This window comes from Aquila chrysaetos, chromosome 3 (assembly GCF_900496995.4).
Source record: "Aquila chrysaetos chrysaetos chromosome 3, bAquChr1.4, whole genome shotgun sequence".
Taxonomy (NCBI): domain Eukaryota; kingdom Metazoa; phylum Chordata; class Aves; order Accipitriformes; family Accipitridae; genus Aquila; species Aquila chrysaetos.
This window is the reverse complement of record NC_044006.1, coordinates 58,078,563-58,101,744: the sequence shown is the minus strand read 5'-3', so window position 1 is coordinate 58,101,744 and position 23,182 is coordinate 58,078,563. Positions and strand designations below refer to the sequence as shown.

General features: G+C 37.6%; 1 protein-coding gene across 3 annotated transcripts in view; it reads left to right on the top strand.

The window, feature by feature from the left end:
• The window catches only part of NEBL (nebulette), a 274,542-nt gene extending 252,733 nt beyond the window's left edge, over positions 1-21,809 (top strand). For all 3 annotated transcript variants that reach the window (XM_041122468.1, XM_030008943.2, XM_030008945.2), the window contains 2 exons: positions 11,325-11,440; positions 16,842-21,809. In XM_041122468.1, coding sequence (XP_040978402.1) covers positions 11,325-11,440; positions 16,842-17,018 — 293 coding nt within the window. In that variant the 3' untranslated portion in view covers positions 17,019-21,809. The remainder of the gene's footprint in view (positions 1-11,324; positions 11,441-16,841) is intronic.
• The last annotated feature ends 1,373 nt before the right edge of the window (positions 21,810-23,182 follow it).

Genomic DNA, 23,182 nt, shown 5'->3' with positions numbered 1-23,182 from the left:
TATAACTAAATATCCCACATTGGTTGTAATACATTAAGATATAAATTGTGATTCATCTGAAAGCACATTTTCATTCAGTGTATGTTCACTGAGGATGAGTTAATGTTCCAGGGAGAGCTTTACATTTCACACTTCCAAAATATTTCTGCTTAGATTCCCTCTGCCTATCTTTGATTCCCATGCTTCTCTCCCACACCTTGACATCTGGCAGCACCAAAAGGCAATTCCCACACATCCAGGTGGAGGAGAATCCAGAAGAGATCCCATTTTCCATTTCTGTAGTGTGGCAGCAGTTCAGGGGATCCTTCTGTTCACTCTGCCAGCTGTCTGAGTTCAATGTTCCTTTTTCCTTTAAACGGTTAGTGAGCAGAAAGTGGAGGGGAAATTTTCAAGTGACTCAACAGTTGGAAGTGTTAATGGCTCCCTTGGCAAGCAGTTGTTTCAGTTATTCAGTGTGATCCCCTAGAGCAGCTTTTGATACACTTCAGAGGATTTTATATTCAGTAGACAATAAATATCATTAGTAAAATTATGTGCAGTCACATACTCGATCCTGGTTGATGCTATCCTTCCACCATTGCTCAGATTGGTTATACCCACTATGCAACTAAATAGCTGCACAGAAATCAAAGCACAGCTTCTGTGAGAACTTGCAGGCTTCTCTTTAATGCAAGTGGGCAACAGTTGATGTTCAGTAAATGCGAGTTCAAATTGTAATTGAAGGCATGTGGGTAGTGTAACATGTTAACTTAACCTTCATTTTACTAACTCTTTCCATTTGTGAGGAAGCTGAGAGCAAACACCTGCCTATTCACAATTTAAGAAGGAATTGCAGCTTCCTGTGGTGCACCGTGGCCCCACCAGGACCAAGGATTCCTCAGGCTGGCTTTCAGACATTTTGTGCCTTCATAAATAAAAGAATGTGGTGTGGTGTGCGAGGAAAGGAAAGGCATACTGTACTCTGTTTTCTCAGCTGAGACATGCTGCAGCTGAGGTGGAATGTCAGCCAAAAAAGTCAGCTGGCAACAGGATTTGTTTGTCAGTGGCACCAAATCCTGACTGCAATTTGTATTCAGAACTCCAGAGCAGGATGCCCTGTGATTTGATTATGTTCCAGTTACAATACCAGTAGGAGAAATGGGGATATGTGTAAGTATTATGATACACCAGTTACTAATAGATACATAGGCTAAACTCTTTGGACTGTATGGCTACCATTGATGACTAATTCCAAAATAATATTCATAGCACTTTCTGCTATAATCCATATAAAATTAATGGGGGCACTCCTTTTATATTTGAACTGCTAGAACAGTTCCTAACACATAATATAACATTGAACATATATGTGGGAATACATGCATTAGGCGTAGAGATGAGTTGAAGACCTCTTCTTTTAGAAACTATAGTAAAAACAAAATCATTTTTGCAATCCAGAAAGGTCAATGATTCTGCTAAAGCAAAAGCAACCAGCCAAGCCCCTCTGCACTCTCATGGCATCTGTATAAACTGTGCTCCAAATAAACAATCCATTCTCCTCTCATCCCAGTTAGTAATTCTTTTGTCCTCAGGTTGCAATAGAGTATTTAATGTATTAAATCTCCTTTTGTGAGGAAAATAAGTGAATTAAACATCTAGAAAAGATTTTGTAGTTGAATATTCAAAACGGAACTTTTTGTCAGTTGCTCTACATTTAACTGGTTTAGAATATTCTGTGTTCATCATCATAACCCTAAAGTGACATTTTAGGATTCAAAACGGGACAAATAGGACTCCAGTTTTAGGGTTAGGGTAGTTCTATTTTTTCAGTGCTGTAGTAAGAACTGGTCAGTGGGATCTGGAAGGGGGATAAATGGTTTGTATTTTAAGTGAATTAAATTGTAAGTGAAGTAGATTGTTGTAACTGCCCATAAAATTCTAAATGTCCGCTATAGAATTCATACAGTTTTTAAAATCTCGAAAACAACTGTTCATAGAAGTTGGATGAAGACAATAATTGTTGTCATTCATTCTAAATTGTAATTTTGTGTTGTGTTCACTTTTATTTTATCCTGGTTTTTAGTAAAAAACCACAAAAACACGTCAGTATGAGTGAGTACTACGAACCTACTCTTCCTATATTTTTAAAGGCTGGTAACCTGTTGAAACATTTTACTTACTGAATTTCCTGGGAGATCATTTACCACCCTATTTTATAACCAATACCTTTAGCTTTTGTGTGAAAAAGCTTATATTTTAAGGGGCTGCTATGGAATTACATTTATCAAATCTGTTCTTCTGAGTGTTTTATGGTCTTACAGTCCTAAATGGCCTTTCCAAAGGCAGTCTTGGGAAGCTGATGGCATTTTCTGTTCATCAAAATTGTCTGCGCTGCCAGGACAGGACTAGCTCGTGCTCTTTGCAGACTGTGAAGTTGCCACTTACCACCTCACTGCTCTACAGTCAGACACAGTCACAGGCAGGGACTGTTTGGCATCCAGCTTCTTCTCCTTTCCTGTTGGCAGAGCACAATATTACATGTATTTAATACTTTACAAGTCTGTGATACTTTACAACTGCAATAATGTGTTAATGACTGCAAAGGCTTTTCAGCTGTGACTCAGTATCCTCCACCCCCTGTTCCTCAGTAGAAATGATGCTCTAAGGAATATCCACAAGCACTTTCTGGCAAAAATATTCCCTGTGTTGTTGTCTTTTGATGAAGAGGGTGAATGTTCAGTTGGCTGTCCTCTTTCTTTTAATGTTGACAGCAGAAAACAGGACATCCTGGGTTCCTTTCATTATTCTCTAGACTATGAGATTTAATACTGCTTGCAGACATGGCTTCTGGAGACTGTGCTAGCCTGGACTTTCTCTGAATATAGCCCTTTTGTGGAGTTCCGCTGAAGGGGAATGAAAGCCATACTACTTTTATTTAAAGGAAAAAATGTCCATGAGAGACTGGCTTTTTGCAGTACAGAGATATAGACCCCTCAGAGAGGCCAGAATGGACCTCAAGAAATAGATTGCTCTGAAAAAGAATATAATGGAATTGACTGATCCACTGTTCCTCAAAATACGAAGAGTTAAGGAGAAGGCCTGAATGACCAGACACATAGACCATGATGTACTAGAGAGGCAGTTTGCCAACCGTTCTTCCACTGGACTAGCTAGTACTTCCCAAATTCCCACTCCATCTGTTATTGGATGCATGATGGACTTACACAGCAAAGACCAGTGTAACCAGTATTAATGATATTGGCTGTTCATACAAATCGGGAATTTTGGAACAGGTGAATTTTTTGTATGTTTTCTCTCAGGAGTAACTGAAATATGAGATAGTCTGCCCCTAAAAGGAAAACAAATTATGAATAAAATACAGGATTCCATGTGGCATGAGCACATTAGATGTTCTTTTTCTCATTCCTTTCAAAATTTCTTTGTTTCTTTGACATATGCTAAACAGCTATGTGTGATCAGTTGTAATTTCATTCAAAATCAAATTTTAATTTCTTTTATTGAAACTGCTTTGAAGAGTTATAATTGTATGATTCTGCATTTCCCATAATAATCTACTTCAGCTTACATGGTGGGTACATATAGTTAGGCTTAATTATTGCTAGCTGATAAAATGGTGTTATAAAATAATGGTGCTTAAAACAGTCTAATCATGACACTAATGAAGTTTAGTTTAAAACATTTTATTTTATCCATTGTAGTATGTCAGTAAGTAGTCTTGAGAGTAGAGATATTTTGATTTTTTGCATCATGAGTAATTAATGTTGGTTATTTTAAATACAAGATTCATAATTTTCTTGATTCCTCCCCCCCCATCCTTTTTTTTTTTCCAAGTATTTGAAGATTGCATGGTTTATTTCTTACATCTTTGTAATTTAGGTTATGGAAACTTCCTAAGCTTGCAATGTTCTGAATTTGCCACTGACTCCAAGTAGTTCAGAGCTTCAATTCTAATGAGGTCAGTGAGCATGGCAGATATTTATTAGCACCCTGTGTGAATTAGGCCATACTTTCAGGTTGTTATTTCAACAACCTAATTATATCTGGGCTTGATATTCCAATTTACTAACTAATACTGACTCCTGTAATGGATAGTATGCAGACAAACTGCTGCTTCTGACAGCACCGCTGAGAGCAACAAGCCTGGTAGATCAGACATCCGTGAAAGCAGCCTAACTGACGAGTAAAGGGCAAGAAAAAGAGAGAAAAAAAAAAAAAAAAAAAAGAAAAGAAATGAAGGGAAAGTTACTGTTACAAGAAAAAATGCCAAGATGCCTTACCATGTTGTTTTCTACTGTTCTAAAAACAGCACTGTTCTGTATCAGGTCTCACCATCTGCAGTCTTCAGGTTAGTGCTTTTTATATGCTTATGCAGTTTGACCTATTCCCAGTAAATTTGACTGTGCTGTGCTACTCTTGCTGACTAGAAAATAATAAAACTCTATAACAGATAAGAGTTATAATCAGTTTAGAGTATGTGTTTCCATTTTCTAGTTTATTTGAAAAGTTAATGCTGAGCAATTTAACTTTAGATATGGCTGGGAATTTTTCAATGTTGCTCATCAGAAGATAGCAGTTTATTGCCAAACTTCTTTATAGGAATGGATCACTTGTGATTAATGTCCCAATGCTGAAAAACCCCATTTTATTCAGTATTGAGATTGTTACGGTTATAGCTTGACATTTTTGAAACAAAGAATCCAGCTTTATGTTGAAATATGTTTAATTTTGAAGAGTCACAAATTATAATAAACATTGAAAATTATCAAAATTAAACCTAGATCTTTTGAAATGATTGGCATAAAATTGTTTCTTTACCTGATTTTTAAAATTTCTTTTTGCATGAACCTTTGAGATTTTTTTTCTTTTCATCCCAGTCTGGGACAGGAGCATTCTTGGCAATCAGTTCTTCACTGGAAAATTATTACTGAGGTTTTCCTGATGTTATCAGTATCTAACATATCTGTACTCTTCTGTTTGTTCTCTGTACTGCTGTGACTGCTTTTTTATTGTGTCCTTTAGAGACTATCCCCTTGCTCTGTACCATGGAGATGCTGCAGAGCTCTGTACCTCATCTCAGCCTCTTCACCATCTCTATCTCTGGGCAGTCCTTGCACACTCATTAAAGGCTTCAAGTTCTCTGATACCCTTTTTTACTGTCAAGTAAACAGCTCTTGCTGGCTGCACTAGGCTTAATTTTCTCTAAACTTCTACTATGACTTTTTTCAAATACCGTGGAGACCTGGGATACAAGTAGTTGAGCAGTGCATGCCACGTGCTAGTACTCAGGAGCATTCTGCATTACATGGGATGCATTAGTTGGAGCTGGATGCTGGGACATCTGAAGGGAAGCATCTGTGAGAGGCTCAGCTCTTTTGTGGTTTGAACGCAGAGGGAGCTTGCACCGAATTGAGGTGCTTGAAGGGGCATATCTTGGGACAACTGAGCTGATCTAGCAGTTTGCTGCCTTCTGCTGCCTGTGGCCTTGGGTACCTGGTCCTGTCTCCTTCCTTACACTGCATCTGTCACTGGTCTGATCCCTTGCTGAGCTGACTTAGCTCACCAAGCCAACAGAAAACCAACCCAGCCGAAAGGAAGAGAAAGGGTGGTGGGAGTGTTAGATTGCCTCAGCCAGCTCATGGAGCATCAACCTCAGATATGCCGTGGGAATCAGGGATGGACTGCCTGTAGCCTCTTGGAGACTTATCACCTCATGACTCCTGCCGAATTCTTCCAACACTCTTAACTTTAACAGAGAATGATGTTTAGCACATCATCTTTAAAAGCCTGCTAAAAGCTCATCTGTCATAGAAGTCAAGTTACTTTTCTTCTCTTTTTATGTCTTTCACATCTTATCCTCATCATATCTATCCTGCCTTACTTGCTGCCAGAGTATCAAGATTATTGTTTCTGATTAGCCTGTGATATGGGCCTTCTTTAAAACTCTCATTAAATTCTTGGTTGACAACAATTATGTTCCATTTATCCTGCTGTTTGTGAACTTCTGCAGAATTAATGTGTTAACCTTCTTCAAATCTCTCCTTAAAACTGTTTCTCAAGATGCTTGTATGTTTAATGCAATGCTGGGCTGAGCTCATCTCAAGAGCTTGTACAGGAGTATACACAGCACGGGAAATAAACAGGAGGAATTATAGGGTTTGTGGTTGCCCAAAGAGGTGTAGTGAAATCTCCATCCTGAACTCAAAATTGACAGGACAGGCCTGAAGAAACCCAGCCTAACTGCAAATTTGGCCCTGATTTTAAATAGGGAATGGACTATATTATAACTAGAGGTCTCTTCCAACCCAAATCACTTTAAATATTTTAATGATGGGGAGCAGCAGCCAATGTCTGGGAAAGTGATAGAACACAAAAAAATAAAGTACCAAGCCGGAGTTTGTAACCAAAGCTACCTCTGTGACACTTTCTAGAGAAGGCTTTAAAAAGGTATCAGTTGTTATTATCCACCAGCTTCAACAGAGCAGTAACAGTTTACCCTAAGGCCGTATTTCCTTAGCTACGTATTCCTGTAACTTGGACTGGGAAGTGGTCAAGGGGGTTGTGCAGTTCGGGCAGCGGCCCATTCACAGGAACAACAAGTGGGGTGTACCCGAGCACCCCGGAAGTGTAATGTAGACCTCCACTTACTCACATCTGATTACATCACTAGTTTGACAACGTTTTCTGCTGAATGGGACATAGCTGAGTAACTTCTAAGGGAAGGGCAAAAGAAAGAAGGAACTGAAAGCTGTGGGAGAGGCCTTGTAAAGTCAGGCCATGAGGCCTGTTCTAGGCATTGCAATCTGTGGAAAATGAGGCAGCAGCAAGGCGAAACAGGGGAAGGACTTCAATATATGTGGAGCAACATGATTCCCGTAACAGCTTCATCTCTTTTGGGGGAGCTAGTCATAATGTCAGTAACAGAGACATATGATGATGCTGTGTTCTGGCTCTGTTGCAACTTTTGTGCTCCTCAGAAAACCTACAGCTTGATTTCTAGTGTCTTACAGGCACTAGAAATAAGCACATAATAATTATCATCCTTTTTTACTTCCTGCTCTCTCATGTTGTTGTTATTACAAAATGTTGCAATATTCTTTGTGAGTTCTCTGAAGTCTTAGTAGTGAAACCATGAATTGAGATAGCATCAAAATATGAAGTGAAATAAATGCTTAAAACTGCATGATGTCTGTAAGTAAATGAAGCGATTGTTATTTTACATCTGGTCTAGTAAATGGCAAAACTGCAGTAGTTAGCAGCAGGGATACATTGTTTTACCATGGCTTGTCGAGGTTCTGCTGTACAAAAGAATGAAAGAGTTTAAGTATGGTTTTGATAAAATATATCTTGGAACCTACCCTTTAAAATGATTTTTCTTTTTAGCATAAACTTTTTTTTAACCTTGTAATTATACAGTGCTCTCTTAATTAAACCTTTCCTGTTGCCACAGTCTGACCTTTTTCTTTCCCAGTCCTTCTCAAAGCATGTCCTGATCGGTACACACTGTGCAGACCCCATCGTCTGCTGCAGCAAGTTGATACTTGTTATCATTCTTTCAGCTTCTTCTTTTTCTTGGAGGCTTCCTCTCTGTTTGCCTTTTATCATGTTCATTCATTTTTCTCTGTCTTTTCTCTGGGGAAGCCTATAAAGACATAGTAAGAGATATATGATAAATTTCTTCAAGTAGATAATTTAAAATGGATATCTGGCTTGCTCAGTAAGTGGGACAAGAAAAAAAGTAAGTTTTGATACATCAGAATGCGTCTGGTAAAGTCTTAATGCAACGAGAAAAAACATCCACCTCTACTTCTGGGAGCAATGGTCAGCCCTCAGCTCCCTCACCAATAAATCTGGCTTCAGCTAAATGAATTTCATGTTCCACCACTGTGTTTTATTGTTCCCTTAGGTTAACTAAAACCATTGCTTTTTGCTGCTGCTGCAGTCAGTGATGTTATAGAACTTTATACTTTGGTCTGAGCCAGAAGATTGGAGTTAACTATGGGTGATGATGATGGTGGAAAGTCAGACTCTTTCTCTGCATCATTTAATCTCACCTTGAATTATCTGTACATAACCAGGAACACAGCTCAGATCTGTTGTCTCTTCACTAGCCTGCTTATTTATGTGATTCCCAAATTATCTTCCAAATAGGCAACCATCTGGAGTTTTCTTAAGTATTTTTTGTGAAAAATTGTTAAAAACTATTGGTCATTTTTTGCAGCCCTACTACAGTATTCTTTTAATGGAAAAAAAAAAGGTGGAATTATTCAATCAAGTGTATTCAACACTGATATCTGCTGATATATATGCTCATATATCTGATACCTAAATAAAGGACTAGAAGATAATTAGCAAAGCTAATCCTAGAAATTCCTTCTTTTTGATTGTATAGAATCTTTTTCTAATATTTCAGCTTCTAATGCTTCCCAAAATTTCTCCTGCTTTGGAAGAAATGCTTTATTTCCTGGGTTTTTATTTTTTTTTATTTCTGGGTTTACAGTTTCCATTGTTGCAGGTAAATTAGCAAACAGGTTTGCTGAGACAGTTTGACAGAATTCTCTCAGATTGTGAGAAGCTGATTGCAAAAGAGGAAAGAACATCTCAGACCTGCTGCTGACAGTTGTCACAGAGGCAGGAGGCATGAGTTATCCTCCCCAAAATAAGCCTGTCGATTTGGAGGCTATAATGAAACTGGCCATCAGTACACTTGCTGCCTTACACTGACAAGGGATGATTGGTAGGAATTGAGGAAGATCTGTTTTGGGGAGAAGGAATCAAGAGTAAAAAGTTTCTGCCGGTGTCTTCACTTCTTTTAGGAAGAAGAAAGGGACTCTCAGGGTGTCTGCCCCTGCCGGGGACCAGGGAAAAGCTACCAGCCCTTTGTAGCTGCAGAGTGGGCAGTCACTGATCAGCGGCCATTGTCAGCTTAAGATACTGCTTTCTATTAAGTTAAAAAGTTTAAGCTGTTTTCAGCTTGTGTGTTTTCAACCCACATAACCAATTTACTGCTGGTATGAGGAGATGAGACTCTGTTGGCTTCTATGAATTGACCTACGTTTATGCTGGTGATGAATTAGGCAAAATACATTCATTCCAGCTTGATCGCAGAACCTTTGATTAAATGATGTTTTTCTCTATTTTCTCATGAAGGGCTACATCTGGTCATGTAGAAATAGCTTGTAACAACACTGAAACATAAATTATTTCATGAACCACTTAGGACTATTCACTTAATGCATGATAATCCTGTGAACATGTTAACGAGCAACAATTCTCTTGATGATTAAACTGCTTTAAAATGACTTTGTACTCATATGTCATTAGAATGAACTTGGCACTCCTAAAACATCCATTATTCATCATGTTCCAGTGTTGCATCTGACTGTATATCACTTTAATTTCACTCACTTAACAAAGCAATCTATTAATTACAATAGTTTGAAACATGTTTTCTAAATCAGAAAAACCCTAGTTAAATATACAGTGTTACTTATCTTTACAAGTATAGTAGAGCAAAAAGTAACATCCCAAATTGTAATTACATACTTGGTGCATTTGAATATGCTAACAAAAACTAAATGGATGTTTTAAGAAGAACCTTTGTTAAAATCAGTGGTTTTGTTAGCTGGGGAAGCAGGATAGGTAAAACACCTTGCTGAAAGCACGAGATTGACTTTTCTTTCTGAAATAGTTCAGCAAACATTTTCTCATTAATCCTTTTTCACACGCATTTATTGTCCTGATCGCTGAAGAAGCAGAGAAGGACAGAGTGTTATTACTGCAAATATAAATACTTCTCCTAATTTTTTTTTTTTTTTAATGCAGGTTTCCTGCTTCTCCCATGTTTTTTTCATTTTAAAAGTCCTGGGTCCTTCCATACATTTTGAACCCCGTTAAATCCTACAATAGCTTTGCTCCTTTTTGATTCTGTGTGTGATGGGTGCTCCTGAAGTGGTTCTTACTTCCCAGCAAGACCAAGAGATGTATCTCAGAAAGTGTCAGACTGCTGAATGATTCCATGTTTGAAGATTTTTGACTCATGGGCCGCATGGTCTCCATCTTCTGTAAGCAAAAGATGGCTTTTGTCAGAGGAGTTAGAATACCAGCTAGATGGACCACTTGAAGAAGTAGCAAAAGAAATGTGTTTTCTTTTCAGTGTAGCTAAATGAATTTCCAGTTGAACTAGTAAAATTCTGGTAAATAACAGTGGAGATGGGCTAATAACCTCCATACAAGCCAGAAGTCTTTATTCTCAGAGTGCGTGAGAGTCTTCAAAACATACACAAATATGCGGTGACTAAACTTTTAATCTTTAGATTTTGAAAACCACTTCAGTCTCTTAATTTTGCTTTAAAAATGCTTATTGGGTTTGCTAGGAAAATAGTGAGTAATCACTTATGCTGTGCTTATTTCTCACAGATTTTTTGATCAACCATGTTTTTAACGCATTCTGTTTTGGTCTTGCTGAAGTAAGGTGTTTGAGCAGATATGGAAGGTTTACAAATGCTTTCCTAGTAAGCTGTAGAGGTAGGGAGTCCTTGTTGGTTGTATTAATAACTCTTTCAGCAGCTCTTGGTACAATAAAAGTCAACATGTTAATGATTAGCATACAGAATTGTTAAAATAATGTAATTGTTAAAATAATGTGAATAAAATATGTGTGAAAGAGATGGAACAATTGTGTGGTAAGAGGAACATACTGAAAAAGGTGGACTTGGAAATACTTAAGTAACCATTGATCTCTGTGTTTGGCTAAGAAAGTTGGTGGAATCAGAATAAACTAAGAAACCCAACCGTGGGCTCACTTTTTTACATTTCTATCTCTTCCTGTGAATCACAGTCCTTCTTTGTTCATAGCCCAATAAATACGAGTTAGTTTGCAATGAGTTAAGAACTAATTGCAGAGAATTTCTACTGAAACATTTCAAAACTGTATTAGTATATAGCTTTTTTCATCAATCTTTCCTTTAAAAATGGCAGTTTATGGCACATGATATTTAGTGCGTCATCTGTGGCAGTATCAAAATTGAGTTAGTGGTGTCTCAAGCTTTTGTACCCCTTTTTGTGGTTGGGCTTCTTACGATATGTTGAGCTTTTCTTTCCAACTAACCTTGACGGTGTTTGTAGATACATTGCTATGGCTTTGGCTACATTTATGTGTAATTCAACCTGTGGAAAGCCTTATGTTGTATATGGAAATCATTCTGAACTGTTTCATACTGAGGAACTGTTATTTACAATGCAAATAATCTACAGTTTCTACAAAATGCTAGATAAGGACTTTTTTAAAAACTTAATTAATGTGTCTGTATTTCTTTAACACACAGCCCCTGTTCTCCCTGGGGCATATCAGCAAAGCCAGTCCCAGGGATATGGATACATGCACCAGACCAGTATGTCATCCATGAGGTCCATGCATTCACAGCCTCATTCAGCAGGTCTGGTGAGTATTGGATTTAAAGAATGATTTTATTTGGTAAGCAACATCATCAGCTGTTGTGAAATCTCTTAAATGAGTGAATTGGTATGCTTGAGTTCTGTAGTTGGGCTATTTGACTGTCGTAGTCCTAAATGTAAGTGATAGTCCTCAGATATAAAAACGATTAAGTGACTGAGTGCAGTGGCAAGAACTTTTATGTCAGAATGCATTAAAAAAAATTATTTATGATCTCCAGAAGGCAGACAAATAACTGAATCTTCTCTCTACTTAAAACAAATAGTAAATGCTTGGACAGTATTTCACAGGCTGAGCTTTGATGAATTCAGGCTTCTAGCACTGGATGAAAACCACAGTCTCTTACGATGACCCTGTTGGTTTAAATTTGTTTCAGATTTTTTGACCTGCTGATTTTGTACTTATATAAACCTACCTCAGACTCCATATTGGTGTGCCCTTCCTAATTCAACAGGAGAGTCATGCATGCACTCGTGCCTGATCCAAATCGAGTTATACTGCTGGGCGACTGAGAAGAAGCTTTATCATGAAACCATGGCCACAGTCATGAAGTTCTTAATTGTGCTGGATGGGAATGTAAAGCTGCAGTGAATATTTCATTTTAGAAGTAACTGGTCATGGAAGGAGAGCTGAATGGGTATTCAGCTGGAGTTTTTAGGAAATTGAGCTTCTTTTTCCTTTTTGAACTCTTTACATATAAAGTTCAGTTTTAATGGTTATCATATTATTTTTTATCATATCACTGCCTAGAGATTTCATAGTTCAGATCCAGTCACCTTTTACCTTAAAAATACTGACTTGTAGTTTTGAATTTTAAACTGTTTTGAATGGATGTATATTTACTACCTCAGTCACCTCTTTAGAGGTGAAATATTTAATTATGAACTAAACTGAGAGCTTGCTGAGTTGAAAAAAACTGTTTTCAAGATTAGCTGAAACTTGTATTTTTCTTTAAGACTGAAACTCCATGGCATTTTATGTTGTAAAGATCATGATGTTCTATGAGGTTTGAGTGCTTTCAGGCTTGCCAGTTTCTCAGCTGCTTGGGGACTGAGGGGGCTAACTTGCTGGGAAGTCTGGGATCCAGATACCTGCATCTTTTGGTGAGCCAATAACCTGAGAAACTCTTTGGACACCTGCATGACAGCTGTGAGGCAGCTGATACTGGAACCAACCATTAATTTCTAAGGATATCGCAAGGCACCTGGGGAGCTGGCTGCTTTCCAAAAGGGCCAGAGTCCAAAAAATGGGAGACCTGGAAGCCTGGGCTTTGCCAGCAGATTTGCTAGTCAGTGGGGAGCAAAGCAAACAGTCTTCAAATCCAGCAGAGAATGGATCTTCAAGTCCAGAGAATGGAGATGCCTGCAAATCTCAAAATGCACTTAGCAGCCTTCATAGCTATGTGGGCAGGTAGATGGCTACTATTTCCCTGATATTTCTATCTCCCAGTGACTGACCTGGTGGGCTACCTGTTGAAACAATATCATTTCAGTCATCTTGAGAATCATCATTTGCCTCTCCTTCCAGAATGGGGAATGCAAAAGTAAATAAGAAAAGGAAGAGAGTGAAGTTAAAGCATTTAAAAAATAAAGGATTGACTGTCTCCTTTCAACAGGATTTCTTATCCCTTTTGTGAAACTGTTATAATTTGACGTTCTTTTAAGGGATAATAGTTGTTTATCATGGGAAAAAAGGAAACAGCAACTGATCTTATCACAGCCCAGGGTGATGATTCTGCTCCAAAAGAGGTATCTCAGATACAGCTAGAAGCCTGGCATCCTCCCTTGCCTTTCCACCTTCACATCAAAAGACTGTCTTTTCTTTAGCTTGTGCATCTTATCCAGGTGTGCTGGGCATGTTACACTCAGCTATTGGGGTGGCACAAGGGGTTCCCAGTGTGTGCTGGAGGAAACTTCTGGTTGGGGATGTGTTTAAGTGTAGCGATTTGCACAGACTGAAGATGGAAGGCAGCCTTGGAGTGCTTTTCAAATGCAGTGTGGACACGCACTAGGAGATCTGATAAACTTAAACACTGTTAGGTTTATTGCTTTCAGCTGCCTGTTCGGTTCTGGGCTTGGAGCAGTACTGCCAGAGATGCAGCCATGTCTGGCTAAGCCAGGCAGAGGGAAGAAAGAAGTAAGAGAAGAAAGTAAGAAGGGGAAGAGACAGGAGGAAAGAAATACCAGCCTGAATACTGGTCTCAAAGCACAAGCAGTTTTTGAGACTTAACGAAAAGCAATGAAGGTGACAAAGCCACCCATAAGTTTGGCCAGGACATCTCTAGGGTGAGGGTGATTAAGATCCCATGGTTTGTATCAGGGTGGGGATGATTGGAGAGTTAGCTGCTGTAGTAAAACCTACTCCTTTCAGCCGGTTTGTTGCACTGTTATCAAATCAGGGTCTCAAAAGACATAAGTTCATTTTATAATTATGTCCACCGATTTCCTGTACTGAGAAATAGAAGTTTTCTAATTTCTAAATTTTCAAATTCTGGTTTATTTAATTTTGAGCATGATCCTAACACAGTCTCTGGGTAGATTTTTTTCCTAGATAAATTGTGTTATTTTCTGATTCTTTTGCTCACTTTCTATGAGCAGTTTTGCATAATGGGCCGAATTATATTGTTGCTCAGAGTACAGAATGTTTTATAACAGACCCCTGAAGGCTCTTTGCCTCTTTGGAACATAACAGAGGGTGTTCTTATGTTTTTAGATAACTAAAAGTGATAGGAAAGCAAAACCTAGGTTGCAAATTGGCTTTCCTTGATAGCTGTCCTATGTGAAGGACACTGCAACAGGTACTTTTCCTTGCAAGAAGCAATCCATAGAATAAGTATCAACTGGTGGATGAAGTGGAAATATGCATCTATCAGCTCACATCTGGCTGGGGAGCTGGGAATATGAGAGCTGGGCTTCAGTACTTCATATGCACAAGACTTACTGTTCTGTCTAAGCAGTAGCTGCAAGTTAGACCTTTGAGGAGGTGGCAGATAAGTGAGTATTTGACTGTTTTGCAAACCCCCCAACCTTTTCTTATACCCTCTTGTGGTCTCAGAACTTGCTAAACTCACTACTGACAGAGAAATAATTCACTAAAATGCATTTTAAAAATCCCTGCTTGGAGTCCTTTAAGCATTGTAATTCTCAATTATATAGCCCAGACTACACTCTGAAGTGATAATTAGGCATTAAATGCTAACAGGATTATTATGGAGATTTCTCCTGACAGCCACTTAGCACCTAATTAGGTGTTAAGGCCATAAATTTAGGTTTCTCAGCAGCATTTAGGGCCCTAATAAATTTTTTTAAAGTTTGAAATTACTAGCTTGTCTTCACAACTGTGCTACTACAGTGATGTAGTCAAGCTGCCTTAAAGGAGACAGCACTAGTATATCCTATACCATGATGTTCTAAGGATGAGTGAGCATCCTTCTGGGTGAGTAAAAACTTCACTGTTTTTTTCCAATTATATGTTACTTTAATAAAACATTTAATTTCTTGCCCAAGTCTTTGCCCATTTAAGGGAGACGTATAAGCATGGCTCAGAGGATAATCTATTCTCTGCCTTATGCCAGATATGGACTTACTACCATTTTTCTTAAATGGACCTTTTTTTGAAATAAATTCTTTAAAGGACTAACTGCTGCTGAGCTTGTTGTAATAGCATATTCTCCACTGTTTTTTTTGGAGTTAGTTTAAGGCTCAGTAGAGAGATCAATTGAAATAGTTGGAAAAAATAAAATTCTCATAGGCACAGACCATTCCTCAGGGTCTTCTGACCACTGGTTTTCTAGTTTGTGAATCTTTAAGGAATTTTTGGTGATGATAGAACCCTCCCAATTGTTGCTTCGATGTAGTGCATAAACAATGATGCTTTTTTTCATCACCTTCCATGAACACTTGGAAGACATTAAGGAACCACCAAGAAACCACATACCTCTGGTAGAAGATCACTTTTGGTCGCAGCCTGTAGGGCGGCAACACTACAAGGCATGGCAGAGGACAATTATACAGAGCAAGACTCAAATACAGTTCAGAGTAGGCTTGTCAGGAACGGTAACGGTCTCCAGTGTTTAACCAGGAGTTGATTTCTCTGTAGTGTTTAATCTGCACTACTAATGATAAAGGCAGAATCAAGACAAAAGTGTATTTCTAGCATGGGAACAGTAATAATGCATTGCCCTATAGTGTTTGGATTAGATGATCCCACATTTCCAACATGTGACAAATGACTTACTGTGTGTGGAGGAATCTCCATCTTTTCTGAAAATAATTTCATTAAAACCCCTCAACCCCCCATATATGAGATGAATTAAAATTAATCCAGAGCTGTTTTCCTCAGCTGGGAAGCAGAAAAAAGTTTGCTGTCTCTTAAAAGGTTCAGACAGTAGTACTAGGCATTAACTCAAACATTGACTGTTTTTACCTTTTTTTCTCTTTGAATCATTGTAGCAGAAAAATTGAGTTAGATATGGTGAAATATCAAAAATTGCTGGTAGGGAAATTGAATATTATCAGTGATGCTTGAACTGCTCTTGACTTCTGTCGAGAGACAGGGTAAGGAAAAGAAAGTAGCCCTGGGAATTTTAAAATGAGCTAGTTTTTTTGTTCTGTTAAGATATAGGAGTAGACTGTTTCCTCTGAGTTTGAAAGTCCACTTTGAATTCCAGCATTTTATTGGTTATGAGTGGAAATAAATACTCTATTTAGAAAGAAAATCAAAATCTTGGCTTACAGTGGACAGAGGTGTAGAGAAATTTGGCTTAGCTAATGATAGGCCTTGGTGTTCTGTTTAGATCGATCTTTTATCTGAATATGCAAAAACGAGTATTAATAAAAAGTATTTTTGCAGACTTTTAAAAATCTTGTCTTTTTTTTTCATTAGATAGTAATACATTCCTAATTCTTAATTTGGGGTAAAATCCTAATGAAATGAAGGACATTCAGTGAGATGGCAAAGTTAATGACCTGGATGAAGAATCTGTTTCTTTTCTGTAGTGAAGACACAGGAGAAGCTATTTGGGAGTCATGCAAATAGGGAGCAGAAGCACAGCTAGCCATGGCTAGATGTAATGAACTGTTACTAGTGAATGTATGAAACAACAGTTGGAATATTTCAAGAGGCAGTGAATGGCTCGAAATCTGTTTGTATGAGGACTTTGGACAATGCAGGTTCACAAAAAGAATTATTTTGGTACTTGCAAAAAGGGGCTGTATTCACCGCATATTTGACAGGGTGGGGGGTGTACTGTTTCTTTTCAACAGGTAACTTGTGATTTCTCCCTCTGTTCTTTTTCCTGCTCTTTTCATTTTCTTTGTGCAAAGAAGAGAAGGAATCTGTCTCTGTTTAGGCTTGAGACTTTACAGCCTTGTTTTCTTTCCTTCAACAGAGAACATACAGAGCTATGTATGACTACAGTGCTCAAGATGAAGATGAAGTTTCCTTCAGGGATGGTGATTATATCATCAATGTGCAACCAATTGATGATGGCTGGATGTATGGTACTGTTCAGAGAACTGGGAAAACAGGAATGCTTCCAGCAAATTATATTGAGTTTGTTAACTAATTTTTGTGTCTAGTCCTTTGAGCTTTATTATGATTTACTCAAAACCTAACCTTTTAGAAAAAGTCAGAAGAATCTTTTAAGAGTACATGTTCATTACTTTATCACTGCTGTAACAGTCTGCATTCTCACTCAGAATCCAATTTAGAGTCCTTCAAAGTAAAGATAAATAATCAACAAGAAGCTCAGAGCTTTGAAAACAGCATTGCATATAATAGCGCTCCCTCAAAATGAAAAACATATATGGAAGCCTGGTGCTGCTAATCCTATAAAGATTTTAGTCAATTAGTTGTAAAGGGGAAATACCTTTTCCCTACACCTCAAAGACATTATTTCTCTTTATAATAACAACCATAAAATCGATTCACTTCTTATGGCACTCTGAAGTCACAGGAGGTTAACACACTGAGTTTGAACACATCTTCAGATTATTAGGGAGGTGTTTAATGTTTGCGCAGTTAGCATCCGAATAAAAATAAAAATGCTAAGTAGATAATTCAATCATTTGAAATAATGACAAGTAATATGCTACTAAAAAAACCAAATAAAACCCCCTACTGCCCAGCAGCCTTACAGTAAACAGGTCTGTTTTGACAGCAAAAATTTCCTGACTCTTGCATACCCACATTTATTCCTGGATTACCCATTTTCTCTTATTTCCAACAGTGACCTCTTCTATCAGCTTTGCTTGCATCCCAGTCCATCAGTTAGATCCGTGCCTGGATTCATGGTTCTTTGGCATCTTTTCCACAGAAAATTCCTTGCAAAGACTATCTAGAGTATAAAACCTGTCAACTCTTCTGTTTCCTTCTAATAATACTTAGCATTTAAATAAACTTCCATTAGGGCAATGTACAACAAATACTTCATGTTAGTTCCTTTACCTTCACCTGTACTGCTGTAAATAAATATCCTGTGTGAGGCCCCAGTGCTGTGCAGTCACACAAAGCCTGCAGTTACATCCCTCCTTCTTACCACAGGGAACTCGCTTAATGGCTGCTTTGCTGATGAGCTAATGAGCTAACCTACCCCTGCTTCAGAAATACTTGCACGTCCATCAAGGAGTGGAGGAGAGCTCTGGTTATTGTAATGCATTTCAGCTCAATGGCCTATTGCCTCAGTTTCCTCCAGAAATCTTGGTGATCCAACAGTGGGTTGTACGCTTGCCAAATGATTAACGATGGAGAAATATTATGTTTTCTTTTACTGATTTAATCTTTCTCATAACTGACACTGAAGGGAAAACTAACTAAACAGAAGTCCAACATACTCCATGCCATCATGCTTCAGTTTAGCCATCCATAGAAAACAGTAAAAATATTTTGCTGGCAAACCTTCAGATATGCTATTTGGTGTCCGTTAACTTATGATCAGAACTGAGAGATCCAGGTCTCGGTCTGTGAGGCTGAGTAGAGGATCAAATAACTGGTGACATAATGGACCTGTAAGAGGGACTGTATCAGCAGGCTTGGGTCACAGGGAAGGTGCTTTTCCTTTGACTGGATGCCAGGAGGGTGCCATGTTCCTTCCCAGGGAGAAACTCTGGGAGGAAGGACGAAAGAGTTAAAGATTCACATGGGAACTTACTCATGTGGATGCATACATGTGTAAGGAAGATGTTTTTGCTGATAGCATAATTTGTGGTGTTCAGCCATCTGCTAGAGAAGTTAATTTTGGAGTAGGTCTCAGAACGTTGAGCTTGCACTGGCTTTCTTCTGTTTCTGAAATTTTTAAAGTAGAATTAAATATAGAGTTTACAGACAATTTTGTATTTCTCGTTTCACAAAGTAAGCAAGCCTGCAATGTCTATTTAAAGAATAAAGGAGGAATGCAGTATGGTGGTGTTATGTCAACTGAAAGTTATCAATGTAAATACCTGCTAGTTCTATTTTTGCATACAATTAGGAATTGGAAAGCTAATGCAATTTTTTTTAGGTGTTGCTAACACAGGGCTGATCTCAGCTGCCAAACAGGGTGGAATGACTGCGTTAAAAAAAAAAAAAAATTAAAAAATGACCATGCCTGTGGAATTGCCTGTGCTTTCTTGTCAGCTGCCTAATTTCAAGGCTAAAGCTGACCAGGAGCATCTAACTTCAAAAAATGTGGTTTAAAACTAGGAATGCAATACTGTAAATGTGCAATCTGTATGGGTGCTGTCATTTAAAATTCTTGAAAGTTTTGCATATAGGGCTGCTGCTGTGAGAGACTCTTATGCATTAGTGGTGACTTCCACATTAAATTAGCAAGCTTTGCAAGTCAAATGGCTTTTCAAAAGGCTGTTGTGGTAGGCTGAGCTAGAAGCTCTGAAGCAAGCAGTCTGCTTCCCTGTTGGTTTTCATCACCAGCCATCAACATCAAGGAGAGGAATCCCATCTTACGATGGCTGGCAAATTTTTCTGATGATGCCTGAGGCAGAATTGGCTATCCCTTGCTGCTGTGCTGCTCTATTAGCTGTGTAATGCTGACAACTATAAAAACAAGTTGTCAGTTTGTTAACCAGATATGGATAAAAATAAATATAGGGAATAGATATATTGCATCAAGTTGCAATTTTTAGTGACTTATAAAAAAGAAAGTCTCCACCTATAAATACACTAGCATTCTTCCTAAGTGAGGAGACGGCTTACAGTGAACACTGTAGGTATAGTGAAAAGTAAATCAGAAAATGAGCATTTGATGACATTAGAGAACTATGTTATGCTAAACAATGGAAATAAAATTTCCTTTATGAATTTTGAATATTCATTAGCCTGGCAAAGCAGCTAAAGCAATTTGCAAAATAAAAAAGGTCAAGAAAACAAAACAGTATGTGAATTGTATTTCTCTTGAGAATGGTATGTCAGCAGAATTATTAAGATCTGTTTTAAGTTACTTATTCATGTAGTCAGGTTTTTATGTTGTATATGCTGAGTAATTTGTGTTCATGTGGAATGGTTCCTGCTTTTTGATATAAAACAAACTTTAGTGTCATTATGCAGCTTTGTTCTAAGCAATGCTATCAAAGGCCCAAAATTATCAGAGTGCAATTATAAAAATATTTTTTAAGATCTAAAATTTGTAAGGTAGTGAAAGTAAGTTGGCAATTAAATTGTGCCAGCACAGGTTTTACAAGGCGTGTGTTGGAGCCTGTTACATGCAGTGGGAAATAGGGGTGAACAGATGTTATATGCTGTCTTGTCACCTTTAAAGTTATGTATTCCTTTTTAACACAGCATGTTTCCCTCACTGTACTTTCTTCCTGTAGACAACATTTTTGTGGGGAAAGGAAAAGACTTTTAAGGAGTCAAATTTCCCAAGATGTTCCAAAGTTCAGGTTGGAAGTTCACACATTCCCATTTTAAGCATTTTAGAAATAGAGAAGATACAATATGCTGTAATTCTTGCTAACACGAGTATAAACATGGAAGACAACACAGAGCATATTCGTACATATATACAAGAACAAATGGGTGCCTTGCTTTTCATTGCTCTTTCTTGCCTGGCTAATCTTCATTTTCTAAACAAAGCTACTTACAGATACTGCAGCTGTAATTTTTCATGATGGAACATTAGCATTTAATCTTGATGAAACAGGGTTTCCTTGATTACATTTGACATACCATAAACCACTTCAGCAGATTGGGATTTGACAGAGAATCACCTCCCATGGATTATATTTTTGACAAATATGTCCCTACCAAGTGTTCCTCGGGGATATGGAAGGTCTCCAATACTTGGGAAAGGTAATAATTCTAGTTTTAACTGTACAGTGACTGCATGTCATCTTGTACAATGAAAAAGAAATTACAAATACAGAAGTCTTTGGCAGAAAGTGGTACAGGGTATAAAATGTTAGATTTTAGTTATGTTGATTAATACTCCATTTAAAATACAGAATACGCTTTAGTTAGTAAATGTTTAAATAATATACTGAAACAGACAAAAGATGCTGTTGAAAGAAGATCTCCAAACTGATGTGCTGGCAAATGCAAAGTACTGGTGAGCTGTAGAAGAATAAACCATTTTGCAATGCTTTAGTGATTTTCTCCAGCTTTATGCCATAGGAACCCCATCTCTCCTTTTGAAAGAAAACCTGAAAGCTATATTTCCTAAACTGCCTGCACTACAACAGTATATTCAAAGGAATTTCATATGCTTCTTGTGTCTGATAAATAGAATTTGCATATTGTACTTAAGTTGTAATCCAGTTGTTGTTGACATTTGTTTAATTATTATTATTTTAGGGGGGGAATAAGCTATACTGTAGCATTTCAATCGTGTATTTAATATTACTATTAGAAATTGCTAGACCATTGGAAGACAGCAATGACTGTATTGACATTGATTAGCATGATTTGGAAACTCTCTCAGCTGTTGGTTTTTGCCGTGTGACATAAAAAGCAAAAATGAACCGCTGTGCAGTTTGGCTTATGTTTGCTTTAAAGTGTGTAAAGTTTTAGTTATTTTGCAAAACTGTACTGTATTTGGGAGTATACAGTTATGAAGGTAACAATTGTTTTTCAAAGGACAGATATACTTACTCTTGGATCATATGATGTATCATCTTAATTTGGCTTTTGTTATGCAGAAAGTTAACACCAGCTATTAAAATATATTTTAGTAGAAATGCTTTAATTCCTGTTTCTTCCTCTACACTGTGAATATTTAAGCCTTGGTGGACTAGAGCAACATCATGCTGCCCAAAGTACTAACCTATGCAAACTAGTTCACATTTTAGTTGATGTCACAGTGGATGTAACATAACAATTTATTTTGCATAACATTAAACGTCATTCAAATAAAATATTAAACCCAGCACTATGTATGTATTATATTCATAAACAATACTGTGCAAAGCTACCATACCCATTAATATAAGCTATCAAAGATGTATATTGTTTTAACTAAGGAAGCTTTGAGTTTTCAAACTTCAGTAGAATATTTAGCACTATTATTCTTCAAGCTTGATCTCAGAAAATAGTTTCCTAAACCACCATTTTATTTCAGAAGTGCCCTCTCCTCAGAGGGTTAATTTGCTTTTGCAGTCTGTATTTGTAACCCTTCAATAGAACAGGGAGTTACAGTCCATGTCCTTTGGTTTGTTTAAATAAGCAAAGGTAGTAAGTAAGTGAAAGAGGTCTGCTGATTTGACTGATACCAGTTTGCTGGTCTTTGTACGGGCATTTGGTTAGGCGTGCTCTCAGTGCAACACTAATGAAAACAAATTGGATTACCGGCCTCTTCAAGACAATTTTATATACAAATGTGGTCATTGGGTTATCGTTATTCACGTACACAAGTAAATTATTTTTACAACATTGTAAGAAAGTTTAAGTTAAAATAAAATCCAGAATTATTTTGGAACTGCTGTGCCTGTAGTTGAAGAAGATTATTATGCATAGGGCCATGTTTTATTTATTTGAGTGTTAAGCATACAGTCCAATGGACTGCATTAGAATCTTTTAATTTTTATCAAGTGTTAGTTTGAAGAAGGCTGTTAACAATGAATGAGGACAAATGGCAGCTACAAATGGAGCCAGTTAGTTCATTCTAGGTAAGTGACATACAGTTGCTACCACACTAATTTTCTCCTTAAGAAATACATGTTAGCATTTTCTATGAAGCTTAATTAGTTACAGAGCTTTGATTCCATGTTCTGTGGTGCTTCTATATGTTGAAATGCTGCCAGTGTAGCAAAATCCAATTTTTTATATATACTGTAGCAAACAGCAGTTTTCAATAGGAAAAAGATTTAAGAGCTGCCAAAATGGACCTCAAGCACTTGGAATATGTTTTATTTGTAAATCCCTCCATAATCTGCTGGAGCAACTGGAGTACTTGATTTTCTATTTCTAGCCTAAATACATATTTCAGGTGAAGGTTCTCCTCCTGAGAGCCACTGATTTGAAGTTGGTAGGAGTTGTGTGTTTGGCATCTGAAGAATTATGTCCTTGTTCAGTAGCAGTGTCAAATCTAACAAATGGCTGAAATGAAGAAGGCTTTCCTGTCTTTACTGACCCCATAGAGTATCATTATCAAAAGGATCTATATGTACAGGCACTTGAAAGTCACATGGACACCCTCCACACTGTATATTGGATAGGTTGAGAGTTTCTAGCTATCACTGCTTTTAGGATGCCCTCATTTCTGCTCTGTCACAGCACTGGGCTTTTGATTTTCTCTGTTGT